Source organism: Micropterus dolomieu, linkage group LG01 (assembly GCF_021292245.1).
Source record: "Micropterus dolomieu isolate WLL.071019.BEF.003 ecotype Adirondacks linkage group LG01, ASM2129224v1, whole genome shotgun sequence".
Classification (NCBI taxonomy): domain Eukaryota; kingdom Metazoa; phylum Chordata; class Actinopteri; order Centrarchiformes; family Centrarchidae; genus Micropterus; species Micropterus dolomieu.
The window spans coordinates 19723350-19748985 of NC_060150.1; the positions used below are offsets into that span (position 1 = coordinate 19723350).

The window sequence follows — 25636 nt, forward strand, 5'->3', positions numbered from 1 at the left end:
ACAACTTTTCATCTTCAATGCCTTTAGAAGGCACAGCACAAATTTGAAGTCGGTCGGACTAAATCCCTAGAAGGAGTTCGTTAAAGTACGAAGTGTGTAAATCATCCAAAATTTGACGTAAAATTCAAAATGGCCGACTTCCTGTTGACTTTAGGCTATGGGTTCTTGAGGCTTTTTTGTGCGTCTTGATATGATACATGTCCCCAGCAAATTTCGTGCATGTAGGTTGAACGTGAATGAGGGGCAAATTTTTTCCAATTTTCTAGGTGGCGCTAGCGAGTCATTTTGCCACGCCCATGTGCGAAACTTGTAGAATACGAAATTTTTCACCGGTTCTGACATGTTTGCAAATGCAAATTTTGGTGAGTTTTCGAGTATGTTTAGGGCCATGTCATTTGAGCCTACTTTGCAGAAAAAAAAAAAAAAAAAAAAAAAAAAAAAAAAAAAATATATATATATATATATATATATATATATATATATATATATATAATCCGAGCAAATTCAATAGGGACCTCGCACGGTCGTGCTCGGGCCCTAATCAGACTCTGACTGGCTGACCTTCAGTAGGCAGAGTGCGCAGTAAGTGCTGACTATGTGTGCAGTTTTTTGTCCAATTATTTCTTCCAGTACATTAAATGGTGTAAAACATCACTATCTTAAGTATTTAGTGTTTTATTTCTTAAACAGGTACAGTGTGTAAGATTTGGCCTGAATTTTAGTTTAACATTCAGAAAATGAACTAAGATGATCAACAGAATGTGAAGTTGTAACAGTGCTGACATAGGTCAAAGACATCTATGTATTGTGATGCACGATATCTACTGAAGTTAACATGCTAACCAGCTAGCCCTGTCGTGTAATACCACTTTGTAACTCAAGAGGCGACAATCCAATAGTATAGCTCTGACCTCCGTCAGTCTCGGAGGCTGGGTTTTACAGTATTCACACTCTGGTGTGTGTCCATTTCTTTCATGTTCTATAATATCTTTCATTATATTGAAGAGACAGCTCTGGTTTCAGCTGGTGAAATGTACAGTATGTACTGGTAGAAATACTCATGCAGGGGGCGCTTGCGAGCAGTGCATGGAGTAGACGTGCTTCCAGAGGCTCCTCCGCGCCAATCTATATTTTTGATATTTCTATAGTCTCTTATCTCATTTCTTCTGCCTCTGGAACTTTTCCGACACTGTAGTCCAAGTAGTTGACTTTTTGTGACGACATGCCAAATACTAAGAAGTCTAAAGACACCGAATCCCTCCAGCTAGCCCAGGCTAATGCTAAGGCTAGCAGCACCTGCGCTCCCGGGCAAATCCATGGCCAGGCTACAGGTGGTGATGATGCCAATTATTTGCCGCTGATCTGGGAGAAAGTCTCGGACAAGATCCTTAAACACATTAATGACAGGTTTGACAAACTGGACCAGACTCCCCAGGTGGTACAAAGCTCTCAGAAGGAACTGATGGAGAAGGTAGAGTCTATCAAGTAACAGGTGCTGGATCAGGAAAGCCGCATTAGCAGCTTGGAAAAAAAATCATTCTTCAGCCTGAAGAACAGGTGGAAGAGATTTGTTTTAACGAAGGAAACTCACAAAAGTACTTCTTGAAGGTGTGGAAACCATTTTTGATGTTGCTTGATGAGACTTGATTGTCTGCTTTGTGTGTTTGCTGCTATGCTATGCCTCTAATCTGAGCAAACTTTGACCTTGCACTCCGATACTCTGGTAGTCCTCCCTCTGTTTTGTTTTTGTTGTTTTTTTTTTTTTACTTACTGTGTGATTATAATGAGAAAAGCTGAAAAGTAAAAAAAAAAAACAAAAAAAAAAAGACATACTCATGCAGGGACTTTCACTCAAGTCATTTCAAGAACACACAGTACTGTTGAAACAGAAAGAAAATTCAACTTTTTCCCAACAACACAGAAATGCTATGAAATGCAGGATAAGAGTGGAGTGAGAAGGGGAGACAGAAAGCGATGAATAAAAGATTAGAGGGCTTTCTCTCTACAGTATGTTAATGTGTTGTGAGCTGCTCTCTCTGTCAGAGTAACAGGATTGCTCATGAAACATGTATGACAGGTACCATACTCTTTTACACACACACACACACACACACACACAGTGTTATCACAGGGACAACCCAGCACATTAGAGCTGTCTCAGTTGCAGGAAAGAATACCTTCCAGATCCAGATCTGGATCTGTGGTTGCGAGTCACCTGCTGCCCCCGTGTTCCTGCTCGACACCCTCTGCTACAATTATTGTTACTAGTCCTATTGTTATTATTGTTATTATAGTCATTAACATTACGATTATTATCATCACACTACTATAAATATCTGTACCATTTTTCATTTAGTCTATAGCAACATCACCTTTACTGTCTGTACCTCTGTGTGTTTACTGTGTAGGCTGCCTCCCTCCCTCTCTCTCTCTCCTTCCACCCCCCCCAATTCACCCCCAACTGGTCGAGGCAGATGGCCGCCCACCCTGAGCCATGGTTCTGCTTGAGGTTTCTGCCTCTTAAAAGGAAGTTTTTCCTTGCCTCTGTCTCCTAGTGCTTGCTCTTGGTGGGAACTGTTGGGCTTCTGTACATAACATCACAGAGTATGGTCTAGACCTGCTCTTTTATGAAAAGCGCTGTGAGAACTGTTGTTGTGATTTGGCGCTATATAAATAAAATTGAAAAAAAAAACTGTAAATACGCTGTCTTCATCTAGGAATGAAATCTGCTCTGTCATTGTTCTGGCTTAATTTAGATCAGCAACCTTCCTGTCACAGTTAAATGGTCACTGGAATCTGCTGCCATCACACATACATCTTATCCTCCCAACCTTCCAAGCACTGTGCTTAGATGTGTTTAAAGGTGCGGTCAGCTGCATTAGCAATGATGCACAAGTGGAAACAAAGGTAGGCCTATCACAGGGGGTTCAGTGTGCTTGAAACGTAGTTTGTCCCGTGTGAGGTCAGACTACATGTAAAGGCTCAGTGTTTCTAACCAGTTCTCAGAAAGGCCTCCTCCTGCCTCCCTGATCTCACTCCAACAACCCCAAGCCTCACAGTTCTGATGGGAGGAGGGTTCAGTTTCGACCATCCAACAAGTGATGCCTAAAGCTGATGATACACAGAGCAACTTTTAGAGCAATCGTGCAGGGCAACGTTGCAGTCAATGGTAATAAGTGAAGATTACTACCGTAATCCCCTTCCCCCACCCGTCCCGCACCGCTCCGCCGCTATCCGTTCAAAACGTAGTCGGACTTGCCACTAGCAAGATTGCCCAGCCACATTTCTCAAAAAAGTTGCCCCATGTATCATCAGCTTTAGTTGTAGACAGTACTGGAATTTAGCTATTAGTTTATGAGCTAATGGAGATGTCTAGAATGGAAAGTGTGTCCAGTGGAGATCATCAATGTCCATTAGACTTCTTGTGTACAGAGGAACAACATTTACTCTAAATGTCATGTGACCATTACTTTTCAAGACACCTTTGTCATGATTGAAAGTGTCAGAACTAATGGCACCGGGACAAAATTAGGAGTCCATTCATCACCTTCCACATCCTGGAAATACAGCGAGTAGTTGTATTGATATGTTGCTCAGACAGCTGTCCCATGCCTCTACATAAATCTCCAGCACTGAATGCTTCTGTTAGCAGCAATGCAAACCCTGACCTCTGACCTCCCTGTGGAGGAGCATGAGGAAAGACCATTTCTCTACCAACACAGTATTATTACTACTTTCACATTCAAGATCCAGCCCACTAAATTAAACTGGAGGTGCAGACAGGTGTGTGTGTGTGTGTGTGTGTGTGTGTGTGTGTGTGTGTGTGTGTGTGTGTGTGTGTGTGTGTGTGTGTGTGTGTGTGTGTGTTGACAGTTGGAAGATGAAGGACATTTAGTCAGGTGTGAATGAAGCTGTGAAGATTCACAGAAGATCTCTTTGGGAAATTGTTTAACACCTGTCCAAAGTCAGGCTGCTGCTAGCTGTGTGTGTGTGTGTGTGTGTGTGTGTGTGTGTGTGTGTGTGTGTGTGTGTGTGTGTGTGTGTGTGTGTGTGTGTGTGTGTGTGTGTGTGTGTGTGTTCACTGTTGGACTTCTCCAAGTGCATCTCTCTCTGACACGTCCTCACAGTCTGCCACATGTAGCACACGTGCTGAGGCCACGGCTGCTCCTTACTGTCCATCATTTCTAGACTAACTTCCCACCTAGCTGCAGTGATGAACAAGTGCAGCCCAGGGCCCCGAGCCCCTAACATCCCTGTTAGGCGGGATTAAGTCATTAAAGAACACACCTAGCGCTGCTGGCCATGGTCAGAGGTGAAACCTACTTTAAGCTTTCAACCAGAGAGAAACACTGCTGTAAGGTTTAAAGCACGCTGATGGTACCTTGTGGAGTTTGGACCTTAGGGGGCAGTAGTCCACAACAATTAATTCTGGGTCATCACATAGGCTGAGCATTATGATTGGGCCGGTAGACGTTACCATCATCCATCGGCGATGGCTGACAGATGGTCGATGGTTGAGCAGGCATCATAATTGTAAAACCCCGTCCCCCAGGCAAAAAAACTTAATTTTTCACATAATACCGCCATGTGACATTATTATTATAAATTATAAATAAGCGTCACACCTTCCTTGGAATTCTCTTCTCCCCACACTCAGGCACACAAACACAAGAGGCCTACACCTCAGTTAAACACACCGGCTTGCCCCGCCTTTTTCTGTCTCCTCCCCGCCCGTCTACTCCACTTTCTCCATCAGCAGTATGTTTTATAAAGTCGCCTAAAAGACACAGAATTCTTCTTTTTTCCAATAACGTCATCCGTTATCACGTCAGCAGGTGAGCCGCTTGTGGGCTTGTTAATGATGCAGCCCATCAAACAACCGAAACCATCTGCACTCTGTTCAATGCTGCTTTACCTGGCCCGTGCTTGTAAAATATCCACTGTGACTTGTAACGTAATAGGCTACCAAGTTTTTAACTGAGTGTAGTCCCCCCGGTGTCATCTTCATCGTGACAGTGTAGAGCAAAACATTGGGAGAGGGAGGGGTGTAACAAGCAACAAGGTCCCAGTAGGAATGGAAGCCAACACAGGCCATCAGGGTGGAAGATGAAATCAGAGGACGAGAGAGAGAGAGACACATCTACATTATGCCTGTGTTGGTGATTGATCACAAAGACAGAGTGGCAGTCCATCAGAGTAAGTGAGCTCTCCATCATCCGGCCTGACAGAAACAGGTGATGGGTCAGTTTGATCTGCTTCTCGCTAAATATAATGTACAGCCTTTTAATCCAACATCTGGCAGCGCACAATTACTGTGGGATAAGACACGTACAGACGAAGGATTTGTAGCAGCAGAGGTGAACCAAAACATTTTTTGAGCATAGTGCGCCCTGCGGTATGTCTGCATATAAAACCTCAATACAATATGTCTCAGCGGCAATGCTGTTTGCGAGAAAGTGATGCACATCAGAATAGCATAAAATGTCAGTGTTTTCCCATAGTCTTAGATGCACATATGTGGTGGTGATGATGGGGGGGTTTGGGGGTCCTCCCCCAAGAAAATTTAGATTTTTCCAATGACAAATATGCAATTTCACATCATCTGGAACCATTTTACCATATCTGTGAACAAATAGTTGGAAAAGCTAGAGTAGATAATAAATAAACAACCAGAAAGCATAAGGACTGAACTTGCTAAAGAAATTGTCAGGATTTGTGGGTGAGCGCAGAGGCGGTGAGAGCCCAAACGCAAGACACAGAGCAGGTTCAATTCCGAAAAGGTTTAATAAACAAACTAAAAGCGAGAACACTTACAATGAGTAGCTGAGTCCAGGTAATCCAAAATAATGGTACAAACAAACCAGGTGATCCAACAGAGAAATCCAAGAACAGGTGTAATCCAAAATCCAAAGAACTCACAGGGAACAGACAGGTAACAGGATGAGACAGCGGATGCTACAACCACTACAACAGACACACACTACAATGACCAGACTGAGACTGAACAGAAACGCCAGGCATATATACACAGGGACTAACGAGCAGGGCAACACAGGTGACAGGGATCAAGGTTAACAAGGCGGGCAGAGAGACAGCAGGGAAAACAGAGAGGCGGGCAGGCGGGCAGAGACAGCAGGGGGGAACAGAGAGGCAGGCAGAGTGATAACTGGGGTAACAGACATAACCTAGGTTACTGGACGCTAAATACAGACATAAACTAAGACACAGAACCATAATGCAGAACTAAACCTAAGATACATGACAGACAGGTACAAGGTGAGCTAAACAAAACCTGCGGATGAACAATGAAATAAACAAGGCTAAACAGAGAACACAAGACAAGGAACAAACCTCCAACAGAAAACATGGACCAACTGTTACACAGACCAGGGTAGGGAACAGAGACAGAACTCACCAGGACAACACAGACAACAGACTAGACAGAACCCCAAAACATAACAGACCAAAACTCACAGAGTGCAAAACTTAAACATGGCTGACAGGCAGAATGTGACAGAAATTGTCTAGGGATGGACTATAACCAAATAATTTTTCCAAAATTATTTAGTTTTCGCTCCCAATTCTCTCTCCACAGTGATTTTACATTCATGGCACACTGTGTACACACTCCTGCACATGCTTAATTGTGAATATGTAATACATTTGTTGAAAAAGGAAGAAAAAAATACTAGTGGCAAGTGAGGATTGAACACACAACCCTCCAAACAGGAGTCCTGTGCACTACCAACGGAGCTAATCAATCACACACATAGTAAATGTTGGAATATAAACGGTCAATTGACAATGTTCTGTCCCGCCATCTAAAGACTTGAAAATAATTTGGTCCGATGCCAGACTTATTTGCCGACCCCTGCTTTAGACCAACATTGTTTAAGTGCTGATCCAAAGATCAGTTGTGATTGGTTACAACATGGTATTATTAGGGCCCAAGTATGAATCGTGCTAGGTCCCTATTGAAACTGTAAGGATTATTTTTAGGGCCCGAGCACAAGCTGTGCGAGGACCCTATTGAAACTGTTGGGATTTTTATTTTTTTTCTGCAAAGTAAGCTCAAGTTTGGGGGCTTAAACATACTCGAAAACTCACTAAACTTTGCACAAAATTCAGGAGTGGCGAAAAATTCTGTATTTTCTGGGTTTTGCGCATGGGCGTAGCAAAATGGCTCAATAGTGCCCCCTACAGTGCAGCCCCCGGACAAAGATTAACCTAGATGTACGAAATTTTTGTGGTACGTGTATCATGTATAGTAAAGCCTCTTGGAGCCATTGCCTAAACCCAACAGGAAGTCGGCCATTTTGGATTTAATGGTCATTTTTGGTGATTTACACACTCCATACTTTAACGAACTCCTCCTAGGGATTTGGTCCGACCGACTTCAGATTTGTGCTGTGCCCTCTAAAGGCATTGACGATGAAAAGTTGTGCTATCTGTGAGTTTTCGTCGATGGGCGTGTCCGTGGCGTGGCGTCAAAGATCAACTCTTCGCCATGAAACAGGAAGTTGTTGTAACTTCAGTGTACATGCTCACATCTGAACAAAACTTAACGTGCTTGATAACTGTCCCACCCCGAACACATCTACACGCCAATATTAATTTATATTCATAGTGCCAATTGCTATGTAGCACCACAAAGGGGACACAGGAAGTGACATATAACACCTTTATGCAGCGTCCGAAGCACGTAGCAAAGTCACAGCTGCACCGGCAGAGCTCCAGAATATGCAATGCGGCCGCCTCACACCCCGATGCGCTACATGTGCGAGGGCCCGCCCAACGCTGCTTGCAGCTTTACTATCTATAATTATTTCATGAATTCTCATCTGAATGTAATAAGTTCAGCTGCTGGATACTTATACTGCAGTCTGAATAACTCCTATTGGTTCAGCAGTACTGTTTGCAAAGATGTGCACACAGATAGCAGACTCACAGGCACACAACGCTCATACAAGTATGCAAGGAAAATATGGAAAAGGAATATGATGAGACATGGTCATTCTGTCTCCCTCACACACAGTCACACAGTGCAGGGATCAGTTCCAGAGCATGCCTCAGAGCAGCAGTCTGAAGCATTCACACAGAGGATTTGCAGCATCTCTTTCTGCCTGGAGCAAAGAATTAAGAGCAGCCTTCTGCTTCACAGTGCAAACTCCACTGCTTTTTTCTCCACCAGAGAGAAGACTGCCTACATTTCTGTGCTCTAATGTGAACAACCAGGCGCAACACTGTGAACGTCTTCCAGGAGAAACTGTCTGAAAACGAGTGCCGTTATCCTCATATTTAAAAGATATCATGTGCCTTTGAGTGTGGTTGTTCAGAACAGGTACCCACAGGTACAACGTCAGTAACCTGTCCTGAGTGTAGAAAACCCACCTGTACGTAGTATAAGTCAATGCAGATGCTCAGTATAAAAATATCAGTGTGTGTGTGTGCATGAGTGTTATTACTTACTACTTATAGGTCTCTGAGCGAACATATTCAAAAACATGGGAGACGCCCAGCTGGAACTGGTCTGCGATGGGAGTGACCCAGGGATTGTTCTCCGCTTTAAACACCTGCTTAGGACCAGTCAGATCCAGATTACCTGCAGACATAGAGACACACTCATCACCTGTTTCTATGCAGCCCTGTAGGCTCGGGCGGTATGTGCCGGTATGTTCTTCAGACCCTTCTGACGTTTCACCAGGGTGTGCGGTGTGTAACGCTATGTGTGTGTAAAAGTCATTGTAGAATGTTGGCTAGCCTCCAGTGCTGTGTGTCTTACGTGCAGTAATAGTCTTGCTGGAGGACCAGATGGCACTTAGATACTGACACATCAGCCTACTCTATGGAAGCATATCAGGGACTATATTGAAATTGTAATGTAAACTTGAAAATGAAAATGTAATTTTACAATAGCATTATCATTTTCCACGTACTCGTATGGGCATTATATATATATATAACATACAGTGGTGTGAAAAAGTGTTTGCCCCCTTCCTGATTTCTTATTTTTTTGCATGTCTGTCATACTGTAATGTTTCAGATCATCAAACAAATTTAAATATTAGACAAAGATAACACAAGTAAACACAAAATGCAGGGAAAAAGTGATTGCCTGCCCTGTTAAAACACAAGGGGAAAAAAAACCATGCAAGGCTTTTATTTGTCGATTTCTCATCAGCTTTTAATACAATCCAAACACACATCTTAGTTAGGAAAATTCTGTCCACTTTTAACCTTGATCCAGGTATAGTAAAATGGGTTCTGGATTTTTTTAACATTTAGGCCCCAGTCAGTCAGCGTTAATGGTGTTCTATCTCAGAAGCGGTTGTTATCCACTGGCTCACCCAGGGGTGTGTCCTGTCCCCACTATTTTATCTCCTATATACAAATGACTGTAGGAGTCACAACAATAAAAGGTTTCTTCTGAAGTTCGCGGACGACCTGGTCTGCTTCAGCATGGAGAGGCTGACCATGGGCCAGTTTTGAACGACTTTGTTTAATGGTGTGACCACCACTTCTTGAAGTTAAATGTCCTTAAAACTAAAAACATGGCCATAGACTTCAGGAAAACTTCCCATTTAACCTCTTCAACAATAATCAAGGGCTCACTTATTGAAACAGTGGAGTGTTACAAGTACCTAGGAGCAGTTACTGACAAAAACTTGAACTTTGACCTTGACACTAAGCTGTTTACAAGAAGGGTCTTCAAAGGCTTCATTTTCTGCGCAGAATTAATACCTTTAATGTGGATAAAACTTTGATGACTTTATTTTATAAATCTTTTATTGAGTCAATTTTAACTTTTTGTTGAATAGCCTGGTATGAGAATCTTACAGTGCAAAGCAAAAATAAACTGTCTAATATTGTTAAGGTAGCCAGCAAAATAATTGGCACTTAATAGCTTTCCTTGGCAGACATCTATAAAAGACAAGTTATACGTAAGGCTTGAACTATCGCAGCCAATTCTGATCACCCCCTTTTGGAGGAATTTGTTCTTCTCCCCTCTGGCCGAAGATACATTCCTCCAGACAAAAAACTAACAGATACAAATTTTCCTTTACACCCATGGCAGTTAATGCCCTAAATTCGCACTGAGCTTCACCTGCTGCTCAGAAGCATCCTACAGTGTTGAGGCTACCATTTTAACTTTTTGAGTACTTTTAGATGAACAAATATATGTTGTACATGGTAATGGCTGTTCTTGTCTTTGTTCATGTCTCATGTATGTTTGTTTTAACCCTATTCCAAATCAAATTTCCCCTGGTGGGACAATAAAGACAGTGCTGTGAAAGACTCATTGCCAGTTATCGCAAAAGCTTGATTGCAGTTGTTGTTGCTAAGGGTGGCCCAACCAGTTATTAGGTTTAGGGGGCAATCACTTTTCCACCCAGGGCCCATGTAGGTTTAGATTTTTTTCCCTTAATAATGAAAACCTTCATTTAAAAACTGCGTTTTGTGTTTACTTGTGTTATCTTTGTCTCATATTTGAATTTGTTTGATCTGAAACATTTCAGTGTGACAAATACGGAAAAAAAAAAAAAAATAAAGAAATCAGGAAGGGGGCAAACACTTTTTCACACCACTGAATATATTAAAATGAAAATGAAAGTCATACCCCGCTGTAGAGACGACAATATTCAAATGTTAATTCACATTTGAAAATGCAATATAAACAATGTAATGTGATTTTTCCATTTATGCAAGCAGTATTTAAGTCAAAATGAAAGTGCAATTTTCTAACAGTTACAAAGGAAAAAGAAAATATTCTAATTTAACATGGCCAAGAGGTAGTATTTTGAGGCCACGAAATACTACCTTGTGCCCAGATTTAATTCTACCTCGTTCTCACGTTTGAATTACCTTGTGGCCACCAGATAAGTGTATATAAAAAGAGCCAGCACAGTGGAACAGCTTTTCTCCTCAAAGCAGAGAGTGCACAGTGCCTGCTCCAGCTGACACCTACTTAAAGCACTCATTGGGTGATAGCTATAGATAGAGACTATTTGATTAACATTTATTTTAACTTTAATGGCAGCGCCAACAGCTGGTGCTGTGATCGCTCAGAGGAGAGGAGAGAGCGGGATCAGAGCTATGTTGGCCCAGCTTGGATTTAAGGCTGCTCCTAAACGTCTGGTCTGGATAAAATGGGACTCAGGTTGGCCAAGAAATGAAAATCAGAGACTGCTGTGCCCAAATCTTTACAGAGAGCTGCTTATCAACATCCTGGATCAAGCAGTCCATGCCCACTGTTTCGGCAGTGCAAGACTCCCAAAAAGGTTTTACATCAATGGTTCGTAGTGCTCAAATGCTGTCAAGATGGACACGGTTTCCTAAATGTCAATTTTTTTATGTGAGGATGACGACCACTTATCTTGTGGCTGCTGTTTACATTCACCTAAAATCTCTTAAAATCAGTGGGGGAGGCACGCAGAAACAGCTGTTTCTTTCACTCTCTCTCTCTCTCTGTCTCTCTCTTCCAACACTGTCTCCCAAATGTCAGACTTTTATGTGAGGATGATAATCACATTATCATCTTGTTACTGCTGTTTAAATTCATCACAGAGCAAATAAAAAGAAACTGCTGATACCTGTTGCCTATGTACAGTACCTATATAAATTACTGTAGACATTGTTTTATTAGGGCCCGAGCACGAACCGTGCGAGGTCCCTATTGAAACTGTAAGGATTATTATTAGGGCCCGAGCACGAATCTCGCAAGGTCCCTATTGAAACTGAAGGGATAATTTTTAGGGCCCGAGCATGAACCGTGCGAGGTCCCTATTGAAACTGAAGAGATTCTTTTTTTAGGGCCCGAGTACAAAAGGATTTTTTTTTTTCTTTTTTCTGCAAAGTAAGCTCAATTTTGGGGGCCTAAACATACTCGAAAACTCACCAAACTTTGCACACATGTCAGAAGTGGTGAAAAATTTCGTATTTTATGGGTTTCGCGCATCGGCATGGCAAAATGGCTCACTAGCGCTCCCTACAAAATTAGAAAAAATTAGCCCCTCGTCCACGTTCAACCTACATGCACGAAATTTTCTGGGGACATGTATCATATCACGACACACAAAAAAGAAGAACCCATACCCTAAACTCAACCGGAAGTCGGCCATTTTGAATTTTACGGCCATTTTGGATGATTTACACACTTCGTACTTTAACGAACTCCTCCTAGGGATTTATTCGGATCGACTTCAACTTTCTGCTGTGCCTTCTAAAGGCATTGAAGATGAAAAGTTGTGCTATCTGTGAGTTTTCTTCAATGGGCGTATCCGTGGCGTGGCGTCAAAGAACGTCAACTCTTCGCCATGACACAGGAAGTTATTATAACTTCAGGGTACATGCTCACATCTGCACCAAACTGTACATGTAGGATGAGAGTCCCGCTCTGAACACATGTACATGCCGACATTCACCCACAGTCATAGCGCCATCTGCTGGCAACAGGAAGTGACCTTTAACGAAGCAGCCCCCGCCGCACGTTTGACCTACATGTATGAAATTTCTGTGGCATATGTATCATGTCCAGACATACCAAAAAGCCTCTTGGAGCTATGCTCCAAACCCAACTGGAAGTCGGCCATTTTGAATTTTATGGTCATTTTTGGCAATTTACACACTTCGTACTTTAATGAACTCCACCTAGGGATTTAGTCGGACCGAATTCAATTTTCTGCTGTACCTTCTAAAGGCATTGACGATGAAAAGTTGTGCTATATGTGAGTTTTCGTCAATCGGCGTGTCTGCAGCGTGGCGTCAAAGATCAACTCTTTGCCATGACACAGGAAGATGTTGTAACTTCAGTGTATATGCTCACATCTGCACCAAACTTTACGTGCTTGATAACTCTCCCAACCCGAACACACCTAGTGCCAGAGAGCTGCAGAGACCTGGAGTCCTCATTGTGCTGATGGGGTGGACTGACGTGGAAAGGCGTTCTCTCCTTATGTTTACTTTGACTTTTAAATATTGTCCATATTTGTATCATAGATCTATTTAAAAAAAGATATGGTTTATGGTTCACTTGTAATTCTATATATATTAGCACTCCCTGTCTTTACTACTTACTGATATGCTAATCGTATACCACAGATAAAACATGAAACATTAAAACTGAACTCTTGCTAAAGAACATCAGTCTAGTATAAGTTAAAAAGTGAAAATACTCCCAAACATGTTTCACATGAAATGTTGAAAAGTAATTATGTAGTGTATTTCTGTGCATGCAGGAGTATTTTTACTTTCTACCTTATACTTTAAGATAAATAAGGAGCCATACACCCAGTACCCATATACTGTATAACAGAGCCTGAAGTTTCTGAAGAGTGCCTTGTTTGCTGCTCTGATATAAGTCTAGTTTAAACACAGAATAATGTGGGCACATCCAAACCATCCTGTGGGTAAGTGCTGAAACAAAGAATGATCTGCACAGAGTAATTATGAATCCCACTAGGTGGTTTTTATTGTGAACTTGCAAACTGAGGTCTCAGAGCTGACCGAATGCACATGTAGTAAATAGGTGAGTCTATACAATGTAAACCACACAAGACCTTCTCAGAGGTCGCAATAAATGACACCTCCTACAGGGATTCAAAACTATTCAGTGTACAGATAATTCTTTGTTTTTCCACAACAGAGTAACTTCTCAGTCAATATCACATTTGTCTCTTAAAGAAATGTCAAAATAAAACAGTATATAACATCAACCTTTCATGTATTACTTTCTACTAACATATGTAAAATGTTAGCCGATAAATAACATCTTAATATTTTCATTTACAGCTGTTAACCATAATATTGTTAAGTTTAGATCACTATTTAAAATTAAAATATGAAACTGATGATGAATGAAGAATGATTTTATTATGTATAATTAGTTTGATACACTTTATAACAAAGTCTTCCTAATACACAAGCAATAGCTTAATAAATTAAACTCGCATTCATGAAAACATCAATATTAAAAGGTTACAAATGTAAAAGTACTTTTGTATGACTTGAAATGTGTTGGGAGTTATTATAATGATAGAATCTGTTGATAAGAACCCAGTGTCGTTATTTCACGTCAGTAGTGTTCAGGTGTTGTGAGTAAAAAGAAAAGCAGGAGCTGAAGAGCTGGAAGCTGAAGCGGTTATCTCCTGTAGAGCTGGAAGCTGGAGCTGTTCTCTCCTGAAGAGCTGGACACAGCTAATCACATCTGGAGGGTTCTGCAATCAGCTCCTCTGGCACCTGTAAAGACAACAATGGGTAGACAGTTAAGCAGCTTCTTCCAGAGAGCCATAAAGCAACTGAACTCTGAGATGGTCTCAGCATGATAACCTCTCTGGCATGTGACAGTAAGTAGGGGTGGCAATGTGAAATACACTGTTTCCTAATATGAGCAATATACGGTTTTCTGCTGGACATTGTGCAATAATAACTACTCAAGTCCGATCTTATTGAACGTTTATTATAAGGATCTTATTTTATATTTCTTATTGAATTGTACTACCTTTTTAGGCAAATTCTAACCCACCAAACAAACTCAGAGGCTCTCACACACCTAATTTCTCGCCTTAACTAAACCATCGCCCTAGTTACAGCCCAGCTACCTGCCTGCAGGCATAACGCGCATTATATGCTGACAAAAAAAGGTAGATGTAAATCTCTGCAGGTAGCCTACAACAGCTGTTCTGCCGAATTATGCATCCACCTCTTAAGGTCCTTTTCAGAAACGTCGCTGATCAAACGCAGTTATCACCTCAGATTGCTTGCTGAATCTCAAGGAATGCTACATGTAACGTTACTCAGTGTAATAACTTACTGATGACTCTAAACTGCCTTTAATATGTACTTCAAATCAATCATCCCCACTGATGAACCCCACAAAGAATAGTATAACATTAGCGTTTTTAAACAGTAACGTTATACTTGGAGGTGCACGGCTCTCCTCGGGAGAGACAGCTAGCTCAGATAATGGCATCGGTGCTCCTCGGTGTGACAGTTTCAGGCAGAACTCCGCAGCCGCTCCCCCCTCGGCTCTCTGCCTTTAAACCCTTCATGTCCATCGGGATCAGGTGCAGCCAATAGTATCTGACTAATATCTAACTGAACAGTGATTCCGTTACAGGACGTAGCTAAATCTCACATCGCCCGTTAGTAAAAGTTACCGTTAACATAACGGCAGCTAACTGAGAGCTGAGCCTTTACTTACAACTTCACACAGACGCCTTTTCTTCAAAGCATTATCACCCTAATGTCTAACGCTAAGGTTAATCTAATAACGTTAAATTTTGGCTAAATTCTTGCTGACTTGTTTTACTTACTTAGTTACACTAACTTAGCAGCTTGGGGCTGCTCGTATCTGGCTAATTAGCGTAATGAGCAAACCTTAAGCTAACAAGCTATATGCCGACAGCGATACCTGTTAAATGTTAACACATAAATAAAACCCAGGAATTTCACTCACCAAGTAGAACATGGATTTCCTGGAGGTTCTCTCTCCAATAAACTGCACAGCCTGCCATTATTCATCCGGTATCTGCATGTAGAAATGTCCAAAAGGCTCCGACAGGCTGAGCCTCAGAGCTCCGTGTAGCTGAGTGAGGCTAACAGACGGCGGACCGAGTGCTAGCAGTGGCAGCGGATAATGGCGCCTGTCAATCAAAGCGGCCACGCCCCTAATAATGCAGAACTTTAAGGATTAATATAATTTAAACAGGTGAGTTATAAAAAATTTAGACCCCTTACAGTTGTCACGAAGGGCAAAATTAGCGACATGCACTAAAACCATTTTTTGAACCAGGCTGTAAACATGTTTTATTCTGCTGTAAAGTTGGGCATTTTAACATGGGGGTCAATGGAGATTGATTCCCTTCTGCAGCCAGCCTCAAGTGGCCACTCGATGAATTGCAATTTCAGATACTTCCGCATTGGTATCGGAAGTGAGAGCCGGAGGTTGCCGCTTGGTACAGACAGACTAAGCATAGGAGTTGCCAGTTGTTATTGAGTTACATAAGACAGAAAATATAAGAAGCCTAATAAGTCTCCTTTAATGTGTGTGTGCGCACGCACGCGCACTGTTATGCGTACATGTGTACTGTGTGACAGAGAGACAGATGTTCGTTCAACCTACATGCATGAAATTTTCTAGGGACATGTATCATATCAAGATGCACAAAAAAGCCTCAAGAACCCATACCCTAAACTCAACAGGAAGTCGGCCATTTTGAATTTTGCGGCCATTTTTGGATGATTTACACACTTCGTACTTTAACGAACTCCTCCTAGGGATTTAGTCCGACCGACCTCAAATTTGTGCTGTGCCTTCTAAAGGCATTGAAGATGAAAAGTTGTGCTATCTGTGAGTTTTCGTCAATGGGCGTGTCCGTGGCGTGGCGTCAAAGATCAACTCTTCGCCATGACACAGGAAGTTGTTGTAACTTCAGTGTATATGCTCACATCTGCACCAAACTTTACGTGCTTGATAACTCTCCCAACCCGAACACATCTACACACCAATAACGATTTATATTCATAGCGGCAAGTGCTATGTAGCTCCACATAGGGGACACAGGAAGTGACATATAGCACTTTCATGCAGCGTCAGAACCGCGTAGCAAATTCACAGCCACACCGGCAGAGCTCCAGAATATGCAACTCGGCCGGCTCACACCCGGACGCGCTACAAGTGCGAGGGCCCGCCCAACGCTGCTTGCAGCTTTAATTTACTGTATTTTTTGTGCATTTAATCAGATGCTTATTTATTTATTGAGCATTTATTTATTTCCCTTTATGTCAGAATCAGTCCTCCATAGGCACTGTGCACTCTCTGCTTTGGGGAGAAAAGCTGCTCCATTCTGCTGGCTCTTTTTATATACGCTTATCTGGTAGCCACGAGGTAATTCAAACGTGGGAACAAGGTAGTATCTCATGGCCACAATGTAATTACCTCATGGCCACGTTTTAATTAAAATATTTTCTTTTTCCTTTACCGGATGTTGCAGGGCTTGTAAAAATGAAAATGACATTTGCCATTTAATATTCAAAGACTTAACCTACTCTGCAGTGGACAATAATCCAATGCGCTATGATAAACAGCGCCGCCAGTCTATTGCATTTACACTTTCATGTCACCATGCTCTTTCTGGCTCAACATTAAAATGAAAATGCAATCTGTCTGAAGCTATGTGTGTGTGCTTACCATTTTCTGTTCTGGCTGCTTTCTGAAGGAGGACCAGTAACGTTAGAGTAAGTATTTACTTCAAAACTAAAGCTCAGGGATGGATCGAAACCGACTTCAAACTTGGAACCTGTAAGTTTTATTTTTTATGTTGTTTTACTGTTTATTTTGCATGTTAGCACGTTCTGCAGATAATGTGGCTAGCATGAATTGTAGGCCCACACACTGACTGGAGCAATGCTGAGTTTGTAATATTGAAACGTTAAGCCTCATATGAAGCCAGTTAAACAACCAGAGGAGGAGGTCATTTATAAGGAAAATAAATGAGGAAGGTTATTATTTCAACAGGTGTGTGTTGTGGAAATAATGTTTCCTTATTTCTAAGATGATACTGTGCCCAGTGTTTTGTTGATGTGGTTCACGCTCAGGTAAATGAATCCTTCTTGGTCCAAAGGTTAATGGATTGCCATAAAAAAACACTGTGTTGGTAGTACAGATGTCAGTGTATTGAGCACAAAGACATATATTTTTTATATTTTACCTTTGAAACATTTACAAAACAATACTTAGAAATTATATATTTTTTTTACACTTATTCTAATTCTATCATTATTGCACATCATCCTAATTACACTAGAGTAAACCAACACTGTATTTCACTGAACATATTGAAAATATGACTACATGTCAAACACACCTTTGAACCTTTGACATTTGAACCTGATTATTTTTAACTAGCACAGCCAGTTGCCACTGGTTACAGATACTGAAAACCAACAGCCAGAGTGCAATACATGTATTAGCTAGGACAGTGTGTGTGTGCACGTGTGATCAGTACCAAGTTCAGGCGGCAGGACGGTCAGTCTGTTGCCCTGGATGTGAAGCTCTTTGAGTTGAGCCAACTCCCCAATCTCCTTAGGCAGCGAGATCAGATCATTATCTCTCAGACTCAGCTGGAGGAAACAGTAGAAAGACATATAACACATGATCTGATGCTTGCTTAAAGCACAAAGACTGATAATTCAAACTGGACTAACATATTAGCTGTTCCTAAAATACATGGCTATTATAAAACCTAAATCTGTCTGCTGCATCTACAGCCTTATGTGAAACACCAAAACATTTTTCTTTTTCTCCACTCTCCTAGTGCAACACTCAGGACACCGAAACAGTTTAGTTTCTCAGCCTCAGGTCCATCTGTGAGTCATCTGCATAACCGTTAAAGGTAAGGGAGCAGGAGACTACCTTGTTAAATATCATGAGAGCGGAGACTACCTGGTTAAATAACGCTTATGTTGATGCAGAAGAGAACTAGACCAAGTACAGATCCTTGGGGGACCACTGCTGGATATCTCCAGGGAAAATGTATTTTGTAATTAGGCTGAACTGACCCTTTGAATAGTATATGCATACAGAGCTAATAGTTTTTTGTTGCCATATAGGTGCGTGATATCCAGTACAGTCTACAGTTGGTATGGACAGGAAGTGAATGAAGACATGTTGCTGTGGAGACAACAAGTACGCCAGTTGAAGATGGGCTGTAGATGGGTTTGAACTATGGGGCTGTATAAAGACTACCGAGCTTGCAATGTTGAAGCCAGGGACTGATGTGGTGACTGCAGAACTGCTGATGGTGCTGGAAATGAGAAACCAGCAGCAGCTTTTCCTTCTCTCTTACTCTCTGTGCTCTTCTATTGATTCGCTGAGCCTGGTAACTCTTGGCCGCGCTGGGTTACCAACAACAACGGCTCATAGTGTCAGTTGCATTGAATTAACTTACTATCTGCAACTTGGTCAGCTTCCCGATGTCAGCGGGCAGGAGCTCAAAGTCGTTGTCACTCAGGTAGAGAGCACGAAGAGTGGCTGCAAAACAAGCATCCCTGTTAGTTTGCTTGTGTGTGGGTCAAGCCTGATTAATAATACTGCCTCACAAACTGGGCAGAATCAATCTACACAGACCTTCTGCTGTCTGGCAAGACAACAGACAATGAGACAGCTTTGTGAAGGTGCAGTGAAAAAGCAGCTCGGTTACAACATGCAGCCATAAAGCTGCTGCTGTAGAGTCCTATTCATCTTTTAATGTGAAATCCATATTACACTGTGCATGTCTAATGTAGCCTGGCTCCTCTTCTTCCTGTAATGTCGTGTAAAAATTCAAGACTTGGGCCAGATAAGAAAGCTTGAAATTTTACCAACATTTTTATTATCAACAAAAACAGACACCAATTAGAATACAAAAGTTCCACCGGAGTGTGTCAGAGATCGGTGCAAAATAGAGCCCCATTCTGTTACCAGAACAGAGACCCGAGTCGACATGAAAACCATGTAACGACTGACTTTCACCTCCTTTTGGACTTCCTTTTATAGCTCTGTTTCTTGGCTTCACTTCATCTCTTGGCTCTCTTTCCTACTGCACCTGGGTCTGGGAAAGCCCAAGATTTTCACATGTCTCAGCATTTGTTGGGAAAGTCCCTGACTGCGCTGCTCCTCCTCTCTGTGTCCTTTGCGTGCCCTCCGTTTGATCATGCCATTTCATCCATAACCTGGCTTTTGTGGAATAAACTGGTGTTGTTTGTGCTCAGTGCTAGAAACAGGACTTTCTTACTGTGATGGACTATATTGATGTATGTTTTGTAATACAATTTTCACAAAATCTGCTTCTATATTTTCCTTTGCAGGTGTTTTTGATGCTGTTTTGCTATCCCACTGTGCTTGCTCACTCACACACATGTGCTACTGCTGAGCCTGGGTAGTTAGATACAGAAAGGAGCACACACACTCAGAACTATAGAGTTATAACACTGTGATCCTAACTTTACACTATAAAATAACACTTTAAATGATGACAATGTAGACCATAGCATAGGCTATAATGCTCTAAAATAATTCACAACACCTGCTTCCAGCACCCTGACCCCTTCACTTCTGTTACCTCCTGAGCTGGATCACTATCAGTGTGCTACCAGCCTCAGACTGGCTTACACTTACACTTAACTATATGTTGTGTGTGTAGCATGAAGGAACTACAAATTTAATTTCGTTATTTCGTATGACAAATAAACAACCTTATACCTTGTACCTTGTAAAGCAGGGCAAGAAGCTCGTCATCACAGAGACGGGATGGATTATAAACCCTATACAACACCTCCATCTTGTCTATCTGATCCATACAACATTGGAGGCATTTCTTGGCCAGGTGCAGTGACTTCCTGGAGTCTTGAGGTTCATCATGAGGTTGTCAGGCAACCAGCAGAGACTCCAGAAAGAAAAGCAGTACAATACGGTAACAAATTAGTCCTAGTCACTATTGTTGTTTAACTGTTTCCCCAACAACAGTAGGCAGAAAGTGAGGTGCAAGGTTTCAGGACTCAAAAGCTAACGTATTGTACAGTGCCTCCCCAAATCATCTGTGCATGTTCCTGATGAGACAGCGGATAGTGTCCTGGAGGGTCTCCTCCAAGACCTAGATCAGTGCATCATTGAGCTCTTAAACAGTCTGAGGTGCTACTTGGCGGCCTAGGGACCACAGAAAACATCCCAGGGGTTCTCAATTGGATTCAGGTCTGAGGAACGTGAAGGCCAGTCAATGACATCAATGCCTTTGTCATCCAGGAAAAGGGGCGTTGCCAGGCTCTTTAAACATTAGGGGCATTAGATGCCAAACATTGGATCACTTAAAAAATCTGAGGTAGAACATTCAAAAAAATTATGATAAAATCTTTTTTCAACAAATACGCATGAGTACAATTAAGTAAAATCTTTTTTCAGTCCCTTTCCTCAACAAAATAAATATCTTAATAGAAAAATGAAGTGCTAATTTGTTTGAGAGTGAAATGAATTAAATCAAACATTTGTTGAACATTTTTTGTTATATTGTTATTGATGAAAATTATATTGCGATAATTAAAGGTTCAGTGTGTAATAATTCTGAGGATTTATCGACAGAAATACAATATAAGATCCATAACTATGTTTTCAGTTTTGTGTAAAGATCTTACATAATAAACTATGATGTTTTTATTACCTTAGAATAAGACATTCTTGGAAGTCCCCACAACAATTAACTTTAAGTTTTTGCAACTATCTTGAAAACGGCTTCGCTTAGAGTCAAACTTCTTTCATCATTTTAATCACTGGATTCTTGGCATCTTTGCTTAAATGGTCTTCTGCTCTGAAAATGTCAAATTATGTGACTTTTTATCAATTTTCTCCAAAACCTATTTTAGCTAACTTGTCCCAGGTGGTTTCGCCAATCGAAACATTGGAAGGATCATCTATGGACGTCGCTGATTAAAAGTTATCAAAATAATTTTGATACGTCAATCTGTTTTCTTTTCATAAAATTTTACTTTTGTGTCTTTATGTACAGTTTTACATAAATGCCCATAAATCAAAATTGGCATAAGATTTTGTAACCAAACTTAACATGTCTGTTTAGACACTCTGTGCACGCAACTGGCTGAGTTTCGCTGACTTGATAGATATGGGAATAAAAACAGCGCCGTCAAACATCTGTGGGAAACACTGCATTCCCTTTTTGAGGGTTGTCTTGCTGTTGTCACTTTCATTTACACCAACACAGGCGATACTGATTCACAATCGCTTATGCTTCTTAACTGTACAGATTGATTGAGGCAGATCAATAAACTGATCTGTTGACGACATTATTAAAGAATGTAAACAGTAATTGTCCTTTCCCCTATGAAAAACACAACTTTCAGAGCTATGTGTGTGTGTGCGTGTGTGTGTGGACACTCACTGAGGTAAAAAAAGTTTCCAGGCAGAGAGTTCTGGTTCAGGTTGTTGTAGGTGAGGTCCAACACTTCCAGAGATGGCAGGGAACCAAATCCTCTGGGTAAGCTGCTCATACGGTTCATTCTGTGCTCACACACACACACACACACACACACACACACACACACACATAAATAAATTACATAAATAAACCCACCACTTATTTAAACCTTTTGTTGTTTTCAATTCAAATTCAGTCCATGTTTCAGGACTGGACAGGACTACAAGATTCACTTACTGAAGATTATTAGACAAGACGCAACCATTTTAAGTAGCATAGTGAAACAGTCATCAGAGTTACTTCAGAACAGCTTTAAAGGAAATATTTAAGGTACTCCTCCAAGTAGTGTTGCAATACTCATTTTTTGATGGTCTCAGGCTCATCTCGGACTTGACCGCATTTATACTCGGGTCTTGTCTCAGTCTTGGACATTGAGGATTCTGGATTTTATTTCAAGACCAGTCAAAACCATAACTTTGGGAATATCAATAAATTGCTTTTGCATTGTCTGATTTATTTTTTAACATCCTAACTTTGATTGGATGTAAAACTTATTGCTTCAAACGCAACCAATAACGCCATTTATGTGTTGTTACCGTTAACGGCTGTCACCCCTCCAACACCCCCTTCACACGCACTCCAAAAAAGTGAATGGGAGAGACAGGAGAAGCTGTGGCTTTCTGAGAGCAGGAGGATATGTCAGCAAAATCTTCGTAATAACATTTAGCTATCTAAACTATAAAGAATGAATCTGTCAAACAGAAGTCCAGAAGAAACACACAGCAATCTGTAAATTCTGCAGTGCAACCATACACAGATGGCTGGGACCACGTTATTACCTTTTACTGCCATTTAAAAAGAAAGCATAAAGAAAGGTATGCTATGTGTACGTGACGTAAGCAAAGCTAGCAAGCTTACGTATGTTTCTGGGCACAAATTTCAGTTGCTTGCTATTGTTCCTTGCCAGTTATTTGCCACCTAGCCAGGTGCACAAGCTGCCATATTTAGTTAACATATTATAGGCAGTAGCTAATGCAGTTAACTTGAGGCCAGGGCATGTGGTGACAACTTGTTCCTAAGTTACATTTTTGCTTGTGATAAACAATGACGAGACAGGCCTCATACAGCTATGTAGCTAATGCAGGGGTTTTCAAAGGCTGAGACTGCGGGCCTTCCCTCAGATAAAGCTTGGGAAACGGTACACCCCCACCACATCTTTAGTGTACTTGTGTTGGGGGTTTTGTCAACATATGGTCAGGTTTGGTTATTAGCTGAATATCAAAGATATTCTAGAAATATTAATGAAACTATTCATATTCAAAATTATTAATTATAATTAATACAGGGCACCACCCTGGAATCAGGGACCAATAAATATGAGCCTAGTATGATCAGTCTAAAATAGTGTTTGTCCACCTATAGATGGCAAACAGAGAAGGGTGAATCCGTACACTGGCTGTGGCAACCAACTCTGACTACAACCTTATACACAAATAATCACAGGCAACGACTTCGAAAAATTATAATAGGATTTATTTAACTCAAGCATAGATCGATAACTTCAGCAAGTAAATCACTATTAACTATTCTAAGCAAAAATTAAAGCTGCAAGCAACTTCCTGTTTCATGGCGTATCATCGACGCTACAGACACGCCCATTGACGAAAACTCGCAAATAGCACAACTTTTCATCGTCAATGCCTTTAGAAGGCACAGCAGAAATTTGATGTCGATCCGACTAAATCCCTAGGAGGAGTTCGTTAAAGTACGAAGTGTGTAAATCAACCAAAAATGGCCATAAAATTCAAAATGGCCGACTTCCTGTTGAGTTTAGGGTACGGGTTCTTGAGGCTTTTTTGTGCGTCTTGATATGATACATGTCTCCAAAATATTTCGTGCATGTAGGTTGAACGTGAACGAGGGGCTAATTTTTTCCAATTCTCTAGGTGGCGCTAGCGAGTCATTTTGCCACGCCCATGCGCGAAACCCATAAAATACGAAATTTTTCACCAGTTCTGACATGTGTGCAAAATTTGGTGAGTTTTCGAGTATGCTCAGATCCCCAAAATGGAGCTTACTTTGCAAAAAAAAAAAAAAAAAAAATTAAAGCTGCAAGCAGCGTCGGGCGGGCCCTCGCACTTGTAGCGCGTCCGCGTTGCACATTCTGGAGCTCTGCCGGTGCGGCTGTGAATTTGCTACGCGGTTCCGACGCCACATGAAGGTGCTATATGTCACTTCCTGTGTCACCTATGTGGAGCTACATAGCACTTGCCGCTATGAATATAAATCGGTATTGGCAAGTAGATGTCTGCGGGGTGGGAGAGTTATCAAGCACGTAAAGTTTGTTTCAGATATGAGCATGTACACTGAAGTTACAACAACTTCCTTTCTTTTACGCCACGCCACGACACGCCCGTTGACGAAAACTCACAGATAGCACAACTTCTCATCTTCAATGCCTTTACAAGGCACAGCACAAATTTGAAGTCGGTCGGACTAAATCCCTAGGAGGAGTTCGTTAAAGTACGAAGTGTGTAAATCATCCAAAATTTGACGTAAAATTCAAAATGGCCGACTTCCTGTTGGTTTTAGGGCATCGCTCCAAGAGGCTTTTTTGTGCGTCTGGACAAGATACACGCACCACAGAAAATTCGTGCATGTAGGTGAAACGTGCGGCGGGGGCTGCTTCGTTAAAAGTCACTTCCTGTTGCCAGCAGGTGGCGCTATGACTGTGGGTGAATGTCAGCATGTACATGTGTTCAGGGTGGGACTCTCATCCTACATGTACAGTTTGGTGCAGATGTGAGCATATACACTGAAGTTACAACTTCCTGTGTCATGGCGAAGAGTTGATCTTTGACGCCACGCCACGGACAAGCCCATTGACGAAAACTCGCAAATAGCACAACTTTTCATCTTCAATGCCTTTAGAAGGCACAGCAGAAATTTGAGGTCGGTCGGACTAAATCCCTAGGAGTGTTGTGGGGACAGCCCAGCTGACGGTGAGTGTCCTGGTTTTACTTTTTTTTCTCACTTTATTTCACCCATTGTTTTGCTCTGCCTGCCTCCCTGTGTTCTCCTCCTCTCTCCCTCGGCTCCTGAGCCCAGCCAACTACCTACACCTGCACCTCATCAGCCTGCCACACCTGCCAGTAATCAACCTCATCCCAGCCTGTATTTCAACCCCGGTTCTCCACACCATCCTCGCTTGATCGTCGTTGCTCCTTACCCGGTGCCACCTCAACGTCCAGGCTCTCATGTTCCTTGTTTTTTCTCATTTTCCCTGCATTTTGCCGCTCCAGTCACTAACCCTGTCTTTCTGTCTGTTTTCCCTCCCAGGTTCACTCACCCTCGTCATCCGTTCAGTCGGCTGGGCTCATCCTCTGGTCCTCACCTCTCGGGCTTCCTCCACGGCGCCCTCCCGGCTCCTCCCTGCTCCTCGCCTCACCACCCGTGCCTCGCCTGCTCCTCGGTCCTCCGTGCCCGCGTCCCCTGGCGTCCACCTCTCCTCCCTCACCTCTTCCCTAGCCCCCTCCGTGAACCCTCAATAAAACCTCCTTCCCTCTGAGTGTTGCATTTGGGTCCTTTCTGTCCCGTCTTCTAACAGAACGATCAAGCCATCATGGACCCAGCACGCTCCCCCTTCCCCCCCCCTTCCACCGGCACTATACCCC

At 42.0% G+C, this 25636-nt stretch overlaps 1 protein-coding gene across 1 annotated transcript in view; it reads right to left on the bottom strand.

Moving 5' to 3' along the window:
• The window catches only part of rsu1 (Ras suppressor protein 1), a 78460-nt gene that overhangs the window by 27263 nt on the left and 25561 nt on the right, over window positions 1-25636 (bottom strand). Inside the window, exons 2-5 of the mRNA XM_046061076.1 lie at window positions 21927-22045; window positions 18948-19030; window positions 18006-18120; window positions 8470-8602 (exon numbers count right to left, since the gene is read on the bottom strand). Of these exons, the coding sequence (XP_045917032.1) occupies window positions 8470-8602; window positions 18006-18120; window positions 18948-19030; window positions 21927-22045 (450 nt within the window). The remainder of the gene's footprint in view (window positions 1-8469; window positions 8603-18005; window positions 18121-18947; window positions 19031-21926; window positions 22046-25636) is intronic.